General features: G+C 43.6%; 1 protein-coding gene across 1 annotated transcript; it reads left to right on the top strand.

Annotated features, from left to right (window-relative positions):
• Positions 1 to 7,381: 7,381 nt before the first annotated feature.
• On the top strand, positions 7,382 to 11,324 carry LOC309703025 (proline-, glutamic acid- and leucine-rich protein 1-like; the record flags this gene model as incomplete). The annotated part of the gene is made up of 5 exons (XM_082527732.1): positions 7,382 to 7,556; positions 7,650 to 7,705; positions 8,696 to 8,829; positions 9,101 to 9,193; positions 11,276 to 11,324. The coding sequence occupies exons 1-5, from the start codon at positions 7,475 to 7,477 to the stop codon at positions 11,322 to 11,324; spliced, it is 414 nt and encodes a 137-aa protein (XP_082383858.1). The 5' UTR covers positions 7,382 to 7,474.
• Between the last annotated feature and the right edge of the window lie 5,941 nt (positions 11,325 to 17,265).

Raw genomic sequence — 17,265 nt, 5'->3', positions numbered from 1 at the left:
GCTGCGTGTTTTAAATTTATGGAGAATGAAATAAATGATCCAGTATGTGTAATACTAATATGATATATACAGGTGAGTTCTTTAAAAATGTTTCCTCATGCACAATTGTCACTAAGGGGAAATTAGCTGTTGAAATATTTGTACCAGTCTGTAAACGTGTTTGTATATGTAAGTCTACAAAGGAAATGATCCCACTGAAAATTGAAAAATTAAATTTGACTTAAATTTGGTGGCCTGTGGATAGAATTAATGGGTGATGCCTGAGAAGCTACTCCTTTGATATCTGTCTAAGGTCGCATGTTTCATTCTCAAGGCTTCCATAACAAATGTGGCCTTTGGCAAAGTTTATTGCAGCCTGCATATAGCATAGGTTCCCAGTAAATATTTGTTTATTGTTGTCTGCACAACACATGCTAGCCAGCACAGAATCACAGTAAAGGGAAGCCAATTCTGAAGACAGCCAGTCTCAAGTAAGGTGATTGGCTGAAAGTTCAGTTTGTTTGTTTTAAGTGTGAAAAGAAGCCTTTGTAACTACTTGATGTTTTTTATTATAAATTTTTTTCATTCACAAAATTAAGACATTTAGCAAAAGTATTTTACTTAAACACTTTAATATAATTTCCATCACAACCAATGATTTGTCTGTCTTGACGCATGCTCACTCATCCAAGTAAGTAAATCCCAAAAGCTGATTCAGTTCATCTGGACGTTTTCAGTGGGAGAAACGTTTCGTCACTCATCCAGGTGACTTCTTCAGTCTCAGCAGGTTTCCCCAATCTTATCAACAGTACATTTGCACAATGACTGAAACTAGCACAACTGAATGAACGATGGGCTGTGAGGTCCTTTCCTTCATCATCAATATGCAAATTGTCACGACCATTGATTAACAACCACTGATCAATGGCCATGAGTACCAATCACAGAGAGTTGGGGAATGGCTGCAATCACAGCATTGTAAGTCAAAGTTTTTGGCTTCGATCCTCAACCTGCTGGTGGGCAGCTCTGAACACCACATCCTGAACACCCTGGATTTTGTCGAGAAGGTGAGAGATGTCATTATGGAGGCAGATGAAACCATGGTCTCGTACGATGTTACATCTCTCTTCACTTGCATCCATTGAAGTGTTGGAGATAGTCCAACCTCAGCAACAGGACCACTCTCAGCATCGACCAAATAATAATAATAGTAATATCCATCCATCCATCTTCATCCGCTTTATCCGGGGCCGGGTCGCGGGGGCAGCAGCCTAAGCAAAGAGGCCCAGACCTCTCTCTCCCCAGCCACCTCCTCCAGCTTATCCAGGGGAATACCAAGGCGTTCCCAGGCCAGCCGAGAGATATAATCTCTCCAGCGTGTCCTGGGTCTGCCCCGGGGCCTCCTCCCGGTGGGACATGCCTGGAACACCTCACCCAGGAGGCGCCCAGGGGGCATCCTTGTCAGATGCCCGAACCACCTCAGCTGGCTCCTTTCGATGTGGAGCAGCAGCTGCTCTACTCTGAGCCCCTCCCGGATGGCCGAACTTCTCACCCTATCTCTAAGGGAGAGGCCAGCCACCCTTCGGAGGAAGCTCATTTCTGCCGCTTGTATCAGCGATCACGTTCTTTCGGTCACTACCCACAGCTCGTGGCCATAGGTGAGCGTAGGGACGTAGATCGACCGGTAAATTGAGAGCTTCGCTTTTACACTGAGCTCCCTCTTCACCACGACGGACCGGTGCAGCGTCCGCATTACTGCAGCTGCAGCCCCAATCCGTCTGTCGATCTCCGGCTCCCTTCTCCCATCACTCGCGAACAAGACCCCGAGATACTTGAACTCCTCCACTTGGGGCAGGAATTCATCCCCGACCCGGAGTGGGCACTCCACCCTTTTCCGGCTGAGAACCATGGCCTCAGATTTGGAGGTGCTGATCCTCATTCCCGCTGCTTCACACTCGGCTGCGAACCGTTCCAGTGCGAGCTGGAGGCCCTCACCCGATGAAGCCAACAGAACCACATCATCTGCAAAAATCAGAGATGAGATTCTGAGGCCACCAAAGCGAAAGCCCTCCGCCACTTGGCTGCGCCTAGAAATTCTGTCCATAAAAATTATGAACAGAACCGGAGACAAAGGGCAGCCCTGGCGGAGCCCATCACCCACCGGGAACGAGTCCGACTTATTGCCGGCAATGCGAACCAAGCTCTTGCAACGGTTGTATAGGGATCGAATGGCCCGTAGCAATGGGCCAGACACCCCATATTCCCGCAACACCTCCCACAGGACACCCCGAGGGACACGGTCGAATGCCTTCTCCAAGTCCACAAAACACATGTAGACTGGTTGGGCAAACTCCCATGCACCCTCAAGTATCCTGGAGAGGATAAAGAGCTGGTCCAGTGTTCCGCGACCAGGACGAAAACCGCATTGTTCCTCCTTTATCCGAGGTTCGACTAATGGACGAACTCTCCTTTCCAGCACCCTGGCATAGACTTTCCCAGGGAGGCTGAGGAGTGTGATCCCCCTGTAGTTGGAACACACCCTCCGGTCCCCCTTCTTAAAGATGGGGACCACCACCCCGGTCTGCCAGTCCACAGGTACTGCCCCTGATCTCCACGCAACATTGCAGAGGCGTGTCAACCAGGACAGCCCTACAACGTCCATAGCCTTCAGGAACTCGGGGCGGACCTCATCAACACCAGGGGCTCTGCCACCAAGGAGTTGTTTAACTGCCTCAGTGACCTCGCCCCCGGAAATTGGCGGGTCATTCCCCTCATCCCCAGACTCTGCTTCCTCCTCGGAAGACGTGTCAGTGGGATTAAGGAGGTCCTCGAAGTATTCCTTCCACCGCCTGACAATTTTCTCAGTCGACGTCAGCAGCGCTCCGCCAGCACTATACACAGTGCAGGTAGAGCACCGCTTTCCCCTCCTGAGACGTCTGACGGTTTGCCAGAATCTCTTCGAGGCAGTCCGAAAGTCTTTTTCCATGGCCTCTCCGAACTCCTCCCACACCCGAGTTTTTGCTTCAGCCACTGCCCGAGCCGCATTCCGCTTGGCCTGTCGATACCTGTCGGCTGCCTCCGGAGTCCCACAGGCTAACCAAGCCCGATAGGACTCCTTCTTCAGCCTGGTGGCTCCCTTCACCTCTGGTGTCCACCATTTGGTTCGGGGATTACCACCACGGCAGGCACCAACCACCTTGCGGCCGCAGCTCAATGCAGCAGCTTCGGCAATGGAGACGCTGAACATGGTCCATTCGGACTCAATGTCCCCAGTCTCCCTCGGAATGCTGTTGAAGCTCTGCCGGAGGTGTGCGTTGAAGATCTCGCGGACTGGAGCCTCTGCTAGACGTTCCCAGCACACCCTCACTACGCGTTTAGGTGCACCAGGTCTGTCCAGCGTCCTCCCCCGCCACCTGATCCAACTCACCACCAGGTGGTGATCAGTTGACAGCTCAGTCCCTCTCTTTACCCGAGTGTCCAGAACATATGGTCACAGGTCTGCTGATACGATTACAAAATCGATCATCGACCTACGGCCTAGAGCGTCCTGGTGCCACGTGCACTTATGGACACTCTTATGTTCGAACAGGGTGTTCGTTATGGCGGTTAGCACAGAAGTCCAATAACAAAGCACCGCTCGGGTTCAGATCAGGGAGGCCGTTCCTCCCAATCATGCCCCTCCAGGTCTCGCTGTCGTTACCCACGTGAGCATTGAAGTCTCCCAGCAGGACAACAGAGTCTCCAGGTGGTAATAGTAATAATGAACTTTATTTATAAAGCACACTAACAAACCAAGGGTATACCAAGGTGCTTGACAAAATAAGGAGATGGAGATGGGAGGGAAAAGGGAAAGAGAAAGGACCTGGCATTTATCAATTATAAAACCATGACAATCATAATACATAAAAGTAGTTAACAAAGCATAAAGGATAAAAATGTATCAGCACACAGCAGATATTATCTAGGTGGAAAAGCAAGATCAAATAAATAAGTCTTTAACCGTGATTTACACAATGGCATAGAGTCAGATGCCTGGATAGCAACAGAAGGATTGTTCCATAAGACTGGAGCAGCTACACAAACGCACGGTCGCGTCAGCCGAGAACGAGGTTGCTCCAGAAGAAATTGGGTAGCAGATCTAAGTGCTCTGACAGGAGTGTGTAACTGAAGTGTGCTTGAATTGTGTCTTAATTCCACCTACTTCACATACAAGGGTCAGTACTACAGGCAGAAACATGGGCTCCCCAGTTTCACCCATCGTGGCCAATTTGTACATGGAAGAAGTGGAAAAGAGGGCGTAAAAATAGTTTTGGCTTCTCTTCATTGGTTGCCAGTAAACTTTAAGTTTAATTTTAAAATGTGAGTTTAAACTTTTGGATGTCTACATGGCGAAAGTCCCCAGTATATCTTTGACCAGTTGAAACCTCATGCTGCTTCCCCAGCACTTAGGTCTTTAGGACAGAAGTTACAGTTGGTGGGGATCGGACTTTTCAGGCACCAAGGCTGTGGAACTCTCTTCTGTTGTCTTTACGCTGTGTCAACTCCATTGACTCCTTTAAAAAGCAGAAAGACATTTCTCTACATATGAGCTTTTAATTAACTTTTTCCTTTGGTTTATAATATTGTATATTATTTTAGTTATATTTCTGGTTTTATTGTGAAGGACTTTGTGATTTTTGTCTATGAAAAGTGCGAAATAAATAAATTTTACTTACTTACTTGCTATCCTACCCTGGAACAACAGCAAGTCATTGGTTCAGGTATGTGGATGGCACCTGGGTGAAAATCAAATCTCAGGAAATCTCAATTCACGGATCACATTAACTCAGTGGACCGACACATGAAATTCACCAGGGAGGATATGTGGAAGCTGCTGGTGGTGGAGCAGGTGTGGGCTGAACAGACTCCTCAGACCCTCCAGGATCGTGACACCCTGTCCCCTAGCAGAGGGGGCCGTAACATCCTTGAAAACGGCCTTTTTATATAATTCTGAAATGTACATTATTTTTCAGTTTTGGATAACCTTACCTTTTTTTAGCCTCTGTCAGTTCACCACTTACCTTTGTACCATTTCAACTATTCATTGGACTTGAACGACTGGAATTGTAATAAATAACTGGAATAATTGAATTGTTCTAAAACCGGTAGAATTTTATGCATCCTTATTTTGTCAACTTGCTGATGTGGACTGTACCAATACAATTCTCAGGGGTGATTTCAACTGTTTATTATGCCCTATATTGGATAGGTATCCATCACAGGTAGCTCAGTCCAAACATGTTAATGCGCTTTTAAATACAACAAAGGAGTTTGATCTCTTGGCTGTATGTAGGCAACATAATCCCCTTGAACAGCAGCACACATTACATTGTCCGCCACATCTGTCAGTGTTCCAGACTGATTATATATTTGTATATATCTGACAAATAAACCCAACTGCCTATTAGCACAGCTATCAAGGAATGCTCTGGTAAAATCCTTTATTCCAGCCATAGTGGATGAGAATAGTCATCCACTATGATATCTATGGAAAAGTTAATTTATTTAAGAAATAAAAAAACTTTTCCACAGATACCAGAGAATCAAGTTACTATTTTAGAATCTCCCATATAAGTGGACGAGATTGTTTCAGCACTTCAGTCAGGGAAATCTTTACTTCCTCAACTTGTTTCCAAGTTGCTTCCAAAGCACAATGTAATGACTTGCAAGTCATGGAAGAATTAAAACTGCTGGTGCAAACATTACACTAATAGCCATGAAAATAAGAACACTGCTCTTCCTTTTAGTCAATGAACCTTTTAGTCTAGTGACTCTACAACTGCCAAAGGTTAAGAGTGGGTGGGGCCTACCAAATTTAGACATGTTGGTTATTCAGGCCTGAACTCTCTCCTCCTGGGTGAGAGGTGGATGCAGTGCTGTGAAAACCCTTTCCCTCAATAAATTTCATAGGGAAACACCACCTCCTGTTAAAGGCAGTTTCCTGAATAAAAATGTGTTATGAGCATGGGGCAAACTAAGGACAATGTCTGAAAGTAGCTCAGTTAATATTCTTGTAACATTAGATGACCCAGAACTGTCATTGCAAAGTGTAGGATCAAACTTTACAAGTTGGCAAAGAGCAGGCATAAAAAGAATATATAATCTTTTTGATAACGGAAGCTTTAAAACACCCTGAAGTCTCAACATCACCTTTCAAGTAATGATTTCTATAAATACCTACAAATAATGTTCTTCTGAAAGCTGGCTCATGAGGACATTTCCACCAGAAACAGTCTGCTGGAAAGGTTTTTCTCTGAACCACAGAAAGCACAAACACTTTGTGACAAAGTTTTATTCTGACATATGTAGTTTGAACTTGGATAAACTTGAATGATGTTTGGGACAAAATGTTGCTGCTGCCCTTCAGAATCTCAATATGTAATAGATATAAAGAGTTACAATATAACATACTGCATAATCTTTATATTTCACCATATATTTACAGTAAGGATAAAACCAAACTGTCCTAAATGTTAGACTACAGTTGGAAGAAGGCTCCATTGTTTGTGGGAATCATTCTGACTTTCTGAAGAACAGTTTGTGCAAACATCAGTAAAACAATCACTCTCATTGCCTGTTTATGCCCTGTCCTTATCTTCAATGTCCTGCTGCTCTGTTGCATCTTAATTGCCCCTTGGGTATAAATAAAGTCTTTCTGATTCTGATAATGAGTAAACAGTGCCAGCAGATCCACTACTTTGTTTGCTTTGAAATGTTCCTGACTCTTTAATACAACACAAAGAAGTCATTCACACAAATGCTGGCAAGAAAAGTATTTTGATTAAGTGGGTCAGACATGAACCTCAGTCTATCTCCAACAATCATAAAGGTTTTTATGTCAATAAAATAAGGATATTATGTTGATATTTTCTGCAGAAATGGATGAAACCAGTGAAGTTCTGAGACTGAACTGTAACTTGGACTCACAAATATTTTGTAATGACCGAATAAAAGGTTGGATCCATGTGGGAAGGAGCTTTCTTCACTTTATTTTGGCCTGAAAACTGAAGGCTCTGCCTCCCATTCTACTTTTAAATACTCTAGGAACAACAAGTAGGCCTGCAGAGCGAGAGTGAAGTGCTCTAATAGGGTGATATGGTACTACAAGGTCATTAAGATAAGATGGGGCCTGATTATTTAAGACCTTGCATGTGAGGAGCAGGATTTTGAATTCACTTCTGGATTATATCAAATCTAACTTGATATCTGAGACTCGTGTATAAGTCAATTCTTTTTTTCAACTAAGAGATTAGTCATGAGCACTAAATCTAAAAAATTTACTTTAAGCTCTGACTTTATGAAGCTAAAGGGAACCAGTGGTTTGTTGGGATGTGCTGAGCTTTCTTCTGTTCCTGCTCCTGTGCATGGGGTGTCCTGTTTCCAGCTCCGAGCAGGACTATCGGCTGATGTTGTTCCTGGAGGAAAGCCCGGCCCTCGTAGGACGAAGCATTTGGTGATGGCAGATACAGTCGGGCCATCGCTGCAGAGGAAAGGAGACCATCTAGCCAATCAAGATACCTGCCTTGCAGCTGTCAGGGGTGAGATGCAAACCAAGTTTAATGTTATTGGGAGTTTACTGGTATACTACGTATGATATTCTGATACCAGACTGACCTTTGTCATCCTTGTAGCACTGAGACAGATCATACAGACCAGTGGGACGCTACTGAAGGACGACATTCACAAGGTAAATGTGATTTAAAGTAACATAAGTAACAAAAGAGTGCCCAGCAGAGGGAGACACTTTCTACAGGCGTCTCCAACCATCCACAGATCAGCCTCTGCTGCAGCGAGTGGCACCGAGCCGCCCGCTTTGGAAGAAGATCCGTGTTTAAGCAGACGTGATGTTTGCAGTTCTTTAAGCAACGATTTCCTCCACCCACAGTGCATTTCTAATGATCCACATGAAATATCCCAACATGTTCTAATATGTTCTTGTAGCCAGAAAAGAAATTATGTAACTTTATACACAAATTATAGTGATGCATGTTTACTTTTTTAAATAGAGAACGCCCATATCTGTGAAATTGTTGCTCAAAGTGCTGCCGAACATCATCTGTTTAAACCTTGTTCTTCTTTTAAAACTGAATTTTTCAGTGTACAGTTTAATGGATTCATGTGTGTTATTGTTTTAAACTAATTATTAACATTATGCATGATCATTTTACTTGACTAGCAGTTTGTTTTAAAAGATTAACATGGTTATTAATGTGTTATTAAATAGAAACAGGCCGTTTTCCTGCTTATTACACAGAACCTAGCGCAGGTAATAGAGTAGTAATAACATAGGAATTAGCACATTATTGCATTCTTGTTACCCTGCAGTTCCCACATCATTAGCTTCAGTTTGTGGACCATTATTATCCAATTGCATCAGTTTCAGTGTAATATTACTCGGCTGTAACTGTAAGTGGTGTGGTTAGCGTCGACGTGTAGTTACATGTCTCAGCAGGTCCACGTCAGGTTGTGGCGTAGGGTTAAAATGGGATACTGATTACAAGTTATGATGTAGTAAGACACGTTTCCCATCTTGTGATGATCTGCAGCTGTAAAGTAAAATGCTTTTGTTTGTTTTTTCCATCATTTAGCATTTTTGGTGTATTGCAGGAGAGACTCTTCATTTTATTGTTTTTAATAACGAACGATTACACTGTTGTGTCCTGTCGATTCCTTCAAGCGGCTCCATGAGGTGGTTCTGCCACTGTGTGTGCGCCTGCAGCAGCAGCAGTCTTGCAGCAGCAATGCATGTGAATCTGCAGGGAGCGCGAGTGGGCAGTACAGCAGTGCTCTGACTCGACGAGAACTGTACAGGTACGATCTTCATGTTAGCGATGAGCCACACATTAGTGTTTCAATAGTGTTACGGTGCTCCTCCTGCTTTTTGTTCAGGTTGAGTTTAAATGTTCCACTGTTGACTGAAGGAATGTCCACACAGTGCTTTATTCAGACTGGACCCAGTCTGACACCACCCTAGCACCAGCACCACTGTGGGCCCCGAACTGGTCTATGTTCTGTAGATGCAAAAGTTCACTTTAGCTTCGTGTTGGACTGAAGGAGCTGTTTCACTTGTATGAATTTGAAGGTTATTGCTGGCCCTGGTCCTGGTCCCCTCACCCTGTTGGCCCCCACCTCTGACCTGTGCTGTGTCAATCCTCAGTAACGGGCGCACCGACAGGTATGCGTGTGGGCCCAAGTGGGATTCCCGAGTATACAGTGTTTTTAGCTTGTGTGTATAATTCGTTCGATAGTCTTTATGGCAATGGGGCCGCGTTCGTTCGGTTGATAATCTAGATCCTGGGTTATGTTCGCAGGCTATAGTCCCTCTAGACTGTTTGGGTTTAAATTTGGGGTTGACAAAGCTGAATTTGCATCTAAAACCGTGTGTTTGGGTTTTGCAGAGCGAGACACGTGCTCTGTATGGTGTGTTGAGTGTGAGGGAGAAGTGTCTCCCAGAGCAGAGTGAAGCAGACTGACAGAAGAAGGAGGGGCAGGCAGCCCGACTCAGAGGGGAGGAGCTGAGTGAGGTGGAGGAGCTGGGAGAGGCAGTCTGTGTGACCGCAGGGGAAAGTGTCTAAAACAGAGAGCAAAACAACAGGGGTAAAAAACTACAGCAGAACAGGAGGAATTGGGAAAGAAGGCACAGGATTATTTAAATTAGCAACAAGGGGAAATGTGTTTAAAATTAGAGAAGCAGAGTGTCAAATAATTAGGGATGAAATGATATTAAATAAATCTTTTAATACAGGTGACCACGGACCTGGTCCTCCACAAGCACATCGGCCAGAGTAAAATGATAGATTAACATAATTGGAACCACAAAGAGGCCACGTTTGGCTGAAAATTTCACATCTCCACCTTCACGTAGAAGCTTCGAGGACGGTCAATCTCTCCCTGAAGACTAAAGTGCATTAAAATTGAGTTGAAAGGTACGGCTGATGGACTTGTGGAGGTTGAGAAAGTGTCCAGACTATCGCAATAAAAAGACAGGACATACACACACACTCAAACAGAGAGACATCAAATGCTTTTTGTAGAGAAATTTGAATCCACAGCTCCACGGCATACGCAGACATTGAACTGCCTACTAACCCACACATGCAATAAAATCAGCTTGCGCTTATGAACACGTCAATTCTTTTCAGCAATATTAAAGCAGGGAAACTTAACACACACTAAATGCTGAGTTTATCCACTGCTGACAAACAACCTCTCCGGGCTGCAGGACAACAGCTTAACTTTCACAAAGCAAGAGACTGGAATGACCAACCAGTGATGAAACAATAAATTTAGTGGTTAGGATTATGAGATGTTTTCTGCTGATTGAGCAACACAAGTGATTACTGTATGAAGAAAATTCTATTTTGGTAATATTTAAATTATGCATTTCCGTTGTCCTGTGAACTTGGTGAGGTATGAGTTGGTTATATTCTTTTTTTTAAAAAATAACAAGGGAGGAGAGAAGGCTGACACAGGGCCCGGCAGCTGGACCCACAACAATAACCTGAAAATGTCAACGGTGCTGCAGGAAAGCGATCTCACACAGACGGAGACGGAGGGTGCTAAACCAAAGGCCAGTTTCACAACACGGGGGAAATTCCCAGTGACGTGACGCCCATTAAACCCGGATGAAAAGTGAGGCCGAGCAAAAGAATGCTGACCTTGATAACTCTGCATTAACACTGTGCAGGGCAGTGACGGACATCAGATCTACAAACTGAGCCTACAAACATCCAGATGGTGAATTAGAGCACACAATCTGCCTTAGATTAAATTCTGACTCTCACCAAAGGCAATACAACTTTCAGGAGGAGGAAGGAGTAACACATCTATACAGACTCATCAGACCTGACAAATGAATGCTCTAACAGGGGAGTCATTACCATCATTTGACAGAAGATGACATTAAAACAAAAGGCAGGAGCCTACAAGATCAGTGAGATGGAGAAATAAACAACACAGAATAGTGGACGCTGGAAAGTACGTGGTGAGAGATCAAGTTGCCCTAACAAAACCTGGTCAACTATCGTTAAAACAACCACATGGTCCTTCACATGAGAGCAGAAACAGACTCAGAAGAACATGGAAGGCCTGTACGTTGCACCCACACATGGAAGAGATGCGGAAAACTGTGAGGGAATGCAACACCTGTGACACCCTGCAGAGAAAAGACGCAAACCCAGTCATGAAATGGCACATTTGACAGTTCAGACTAGGATGGCGTTGGACATCCACTTCTCTTCTTCTTCTTGTCCTTTAGTGGGCGACCAGCGGCGGTGGTCGGCCACGCAACCAGTACGCTGCTGTAGGTGCCGCAGGTTCTCTTGCTTGACCAACGATTATCTTCCATGCTTTTCGATCTAAGGCGATGGTTCTTGCCTGCTCGAGGTCAAGTCGAAGGGCCTTCAAATCATCCTGGATTTGTTTCATCCATGTCTTTTTTGGTGCATTTCGATGCACCCTCCAATCGGTGGGGCGGGTCAACCAGAGTAGGCCATGGGGTAGCGGCTCTGGTCCATTCGACAAATGTGGCCAAACCAACGGAGTTGGCGGCGCTGGATTAGGTCGCCGATCGTCGGTTGGCTGCCGCAGCTGGTGAGGATGGTGTCATTCGAATGACGGTCGCGAAGGGAAACGCAGAGAACGCATCTAAGGCAACGCATTTAAAGTAGAATGATCAGGGTTCGGTAAAGGCGGATCTTTGTCGCCAATGAGATGTTGTTCTTCTTCCAAATGCACCAGCGCAGGGAAGTGAACGCTGCCGCCGCCTGCCCACTTCTGGAGCGTATCTCCACTGATGATGCCACTTTCTTCTCCTCGACGAGGGACCCCAGATATTTAAATTGTTGGACTTGTTTGATCTGCACACCGTCGAGGTGGACGATCGCTGGTGAGCTGTTGGTGGTCAGGACTTTGGTCTTCTCGGCGTTAATCTTGAGGCCATACGATGTGGAAGTGAGTCGCCTCGGTGTCATCTTCGGCAAAAATGGCGCTATCGTCAGTTGGACATCCTCAGGGTGGAAAAAGGGTTGGTGTGACCAAGGTGTGGTCTGGCTTGTTGTATGTACATTTCAAAATGATACAGCTCTGGATGGGCCAGTTACCAGGGCATGGAAGGATGACAGACAAATGAGGAGAAGGAATTTTCCTCTGGGTGAGTGGTTGACTGAAGCATGCAGAAAATAAAACTATTATTTTATCATTGACTGGTAACTGATTCATAATTGGCCACAATCACAGCTGTATTGACTTGTTGTGGACAAGGTCTATTTCATGTTAAAGGACTCTAATTAACAGATTGAAAAACAGTGACACTAAGGGAAGAAGATGCAGTGCTGCACTATCAGATGCCAGTGACGTTGGGGCTCAGTGATGAATCAGCTGAGCTGGACTCATGGCTGAATCAGGACATAAATCCCCTGCTGTGATCAGTGAGGGAAGGACAGTGGGGGAAAAACAGAGTTGCAAATGTGAAGTTCATGTTAACACACGGGTTTTGTTTGCAGGCAGTTCTGCGGATGCAGGCTCTGGGCGGAGCCAGGAGTTCAACAGGTTTAGGATGATAACTAAATTGATTTAACACAGGGTAGCAGAGCTGGAGCAACGACACTCGAGAGGAGAATTTCTGATGTTTTGTGAAAGATGATGTTACGAATGTTTTCTTTTAATTTACTAGTTCCGATGAATTGACACATGGAAGTGTGTCAAAAAAGGGGGAATTTCATGTTTAACATGACACAGTTTTTCCTGGGATCATTTTTGTGACTTTATTTGTGTGTTTAACAATTTTGATCACACTTGCCTGAGAAAAAGTAGATAAGAGGGGACCATCTCTAGTGGAAAGTTACTGAGACACTGTTGTTTAGACTAGAATGAGAGAGCTTCTGTAATAAAACTGTTACACCACCATTTTGAGATCCGCGGCAGTGTGTCATGCAGGACGCATCTCCCTTCTAGAAATAATGTGAAATAGTCGGGCTATATAAATGTGAAATAAAGTGTTAAATGGTCTGCTGAGCAGTGTTTTTGCCTTTCACAGGACCAGCAGATTTAAGGAAAGAGGGAAAAAATGGAGACAGGAAATGATGTCATGAAGAGCAACAGCAGGTGGTGCAGCATGAAGAATAAAAAGGTTTATCAGTGTAATCAAGGCCACTGATATCCATGACACGCTTCATGGAAACAAAGTTGTTGCTTTCAGCAGTGTCCTGTTGAGAAAGTAGGTCAGAGTAGAAAGACAGACGCCCTCTACTGGTAAGATCAAACTTTCCCTTCATAAAGTAAACAGCTGGGGCTGGATCAGGTGACCCTGATTATGCTGCAGTGGCCTTATATGCAAAATATACATGAATTTCTCACAAAAAGCCTGATTTTCTAATGTGATCGTCACAGTCTGAGCTCCAGATTATCTCAGCAGCTCAGTCATATATTTGTACAAATGCACATGAAGTATTACTACACAGTCTCTGTTAGAAATGTGTTTTTCTCCTATATATGATAAATAAAGAGAGTATTACAAGGAAACTGAAGCTTTCTGTCTGTATCAGCAGGAATCAGCAGCTGAGCCTGCAGAGGACGCCAGCGCGAGCGATAACCAGCTGCCCAGCTGTGAGGACGAACCGCTCGAAGCTGTTCAAGCAGGAGACTCGACAGCAGTGGCAGACTCTGAAAACGCAACAGAAAAAATAAAGAACAAAACTAAAGAGGACGTGACAGACGTCCAATAGGAATAAAGAGAAAGCTTGATGTAAATATTAGCCTGTAGAAGGCAAACCAGTAGTGACCCTTGATGACTGCTTAGATATTGTTATTTCAATAATAATTAGTTTCTTTGTTTAATGCAGTTTGATGAAAAGTTCAAATACAGTGTAAAAGTAGTGAGCCTCGCCTCGTTTCTTTCCATTTTCCAAGGAGTCAAACTTTTCTTTTCTTTTTTAATCTTTTTCCTTTGGCTGCTTTTTCTCTCACTCTTCAGTTTAGACCTTTCACCCGATAATTTCCTGAGGAATCTGGTTTATTTACTTGGCCACATAACATTGACTAAGAATTCATTCAAGCCTCAAAAAGCTCCATACTCCAGGGATGAATCAGTTATTGAAACCGCAGCCTCCTTTGATGCGGTCTCACTTGTGTACAGCTGCAGCAGTGGAGACTGTCAGGAAACTGAACCAGCTCCAGTGATACTTGCACACTGATAGGCCGCTGCCTCAACATGTTTTAAATACAACGAGGGCCATGGACGGAGTGGAAGTAGGGCTCTTGGCTCCTTCATAGTGAGAGCACTAAGTCACAGGCACAGATATGTGGATAACACCTGGGTCAAAATCAACATGCAAGACGTAAAAGTTCACATCAACTTTGTTCTTCTGCTGTTTTAAAAAAAAGTAACAAAGTTGAAAAACTCCAGTTTTCACTGATTTCTTTGTCTTTTTTCATTTTCAGTATGTTTCTTATTCTTATTATTCCAACACATCTGCCTTCAACCTTTAGGAAGCACACAGTGTCTGATGTTTTATTTTAATTTCACTAAAACATTCTAATAAATAATTTCTAAAAATTGCTGTAACTGAAAGTGTGAAAGACTTCGGGGCTGGGCTGATGCTTCAAGATCCTAACGACGTCCCTGATGTGTGATCAGGCTGCTGCTGTTACCTCAGTGAACTGTTGTCTTCTTTGGAAATCACAAACTGACACAACTGCAACTTCACAATGCTGAACTTAGCAAAGTGTGAGGAAAAACCCCAGAACAAGACAGATGGATGTTTTCCTCGCAGCTGTTTGGAGATGATTAAAATATTCTGCAGCAGCTCCTTTTTCAGCGTCTGCCAACAGCTTCAAATATTTAGCAGCATGATATCAACTATTTAGATTGTCTGCAGTAGATACTACACCCTCAATACCCAAGAATCGCCTTCAGCAACTGGAAACAGCTGTGAAAGCTTTGTCGACAGCTTACACTGTTACTAAAACTGGAAGATTTAATGGAAAGTTACCATATTGTGTTCATTTCAGCAACTGTGTACAAGTGGTGAAAAAAATAGTTATCAGTTACTTTGATTGCTTCATTGCACATTTTGCTGTCAGTGTTTGTGTCCAGTTGTTCCCTGAAGGATCAGTGTACATCAGGACTCTATACAACAAGTAGGCCTGCAGTGTGAGAGCGAAGTGCTCTAATAGGGTGATATGGTACTACAAGGTCATTAAGATAAGATGGGGCCTGATTATTTAAGACCTTGTATGTGAGGAGCAGGATTTTGAATTCTGGATTTAACAGGAAGCCAATGAATGCTGCAGTGGCCTTATATGCAATATATACATGAATTGCTGCAGCATTTTGGATTAACTGAAGGCTTTTCAGTGAGTTTTTTGGACATCCTGATAATAATGAATTACAGTCGTCCAGCCTGGAAGTAATAAATGCATGAACTAGCTTTTCAGCGTCACTCTGAGACAGGATATTTCTAACTTTAGAGATGTTGCACAAATGGAAGAAAGTAGTCTTACATATTTGTTTAATATGTGTGTTGAAGGACATGTCCTGGTCAAAAATGACTCTATGGTTCCTCACAGCGTTACTGGAGGCCAAGGTAATGCCATCCAGAGTAAGAATCTGGTTAGATACCATATTTCTATGATTTTTGCTGCTCTGTGTTGGTACAGGGCATTGAAGATGATACCAGTGGGTGGATTATATTCTCAGAAAGACATCTACTGTGAAAAGGTCTACTCTCCACTGCTGTGTAATCAATTATTGTAAATGTAAAAGTTATCAGGAAATGATCAGACAGCAGAGGGTTTTCAGGAAACACTGTTAAATGTTCAGTTTCTATGTCATATGTTAAAACAAGATCTAGAGTGTGATGATGTTGAACATCCTTCCTGTGGTATGAGGGAGTGAGTCTCACTATTTTTAAATATACTGACCACAGAAGCAGAAAAGTGCTCGTCTCATGCAGAAAGACTGAGAGAATAAATGAGTGTAGAGAGAGAGAGCAAATAAAAGGAGCTCTGCAGGCTGCAGATAGTGCAGGAGAGCCAGGCTATGTTGATCTGAGACTGCAGACATTAAAGCGGAGAGATGGTAGCTGATTAAACAAGTGCTACGAGATAATAAAAAAATGCAAAGATTGATGACAGCATAAGGCAACAAAAAAGTGTGAGAAATAAACTTGACTCTGCCTGTGAATCAGTCTTTGCTTCTCTTCCTCCTTCCATCTCCTCATCTGAGCTACAGCTCTCCACTTGCTGTCCATCTGAGAACAAGGCGCAATTTGCTGTTGCATTAATCTAATATTTAATTGTCCACACTTAAAAACTCTTGCACCTAATCCACAATAAAGTGATGACAGAAAATGTTATAGAAGCATCTTTACGAGGCATGTCTGGACTGTGTTATATCATGAGTAGTAATTTTTAAAAATCTATATACATAAAACACACACACGTACAACAGTGACATTTTAGACCTTCTTCAGAATACTGTATATACTGTGAGCAGACGTTTCCATCATGGTACTGATCCAGAATCCTTCCCTTATTATTATTCCTACTGCTATAATAATAAAGTAAGAAGAATACAAAAATAAATAATGAGATGAGATGTTCATACTTTTCCTTACTTCCTATGTAAAGGCCAACATAAATCACTCATCTCACAGGAGGCTCTTTACCAGTAACGTCTTTTTATTATTGTAGAGTCTGTATGCAGCAACAGACTGAAGTGACTGTTGTTGGGATTATATGAGGTATAAATAAAATTAAATTGTGTTGAAATTTTTTGCATTCCAAAGGCCTTAATGTTCCCTGTCTGTGTGTGTAGGTGTGTATCCGTGTGTTAAGATGAAAAGTGCTACAATAATGTCCAGATGTGTTTTGCTCCTACAGCTCCAAATCCCTGGCATTTCCGGGCACAGTTATCTAAACTGCAATGTTCCCACTACTTGTTTATGTGACTGAGAAAACCCACACGCCCAAGCAGTCCTTGGACCACGTGTACACTGTGATCACGCCAGCATCGAATCCAATGGATGGCTCTCCTCTCTCTCCCTCACTGCTCCTCTCTCTCCCTCTCTCTCCCTCTTTGTGCTAACAATCAAGCCAAACACCAACATCATCAAATATACAGTTGAAACCAGATGTTTACATACTCTTCAGATAAAAAAACAAACACTTTAAAAATTGTAAAACATTAAATCAGACTGTGTCATGTGTCACGGCTGGGGCAGCAGTCCTGTGGTGAAGGAGGGGCCA

This window comes from Aulonocara stuartgranti (genome assembly GCF_965226115.1).
Source record: "Aulonocara stuartgranti genome assembly, chromosome: 3".
NCBI classification, from domain to species: Eukaryota; Metazoa; Chordata; class Actinopteri; order Cichliformes; family Cichlidae; genus Aulonocara; species Aulonocara stuartgranti.
This window is presented reverse-complemented; position numbering and strand designations above follow the sequence as displayed.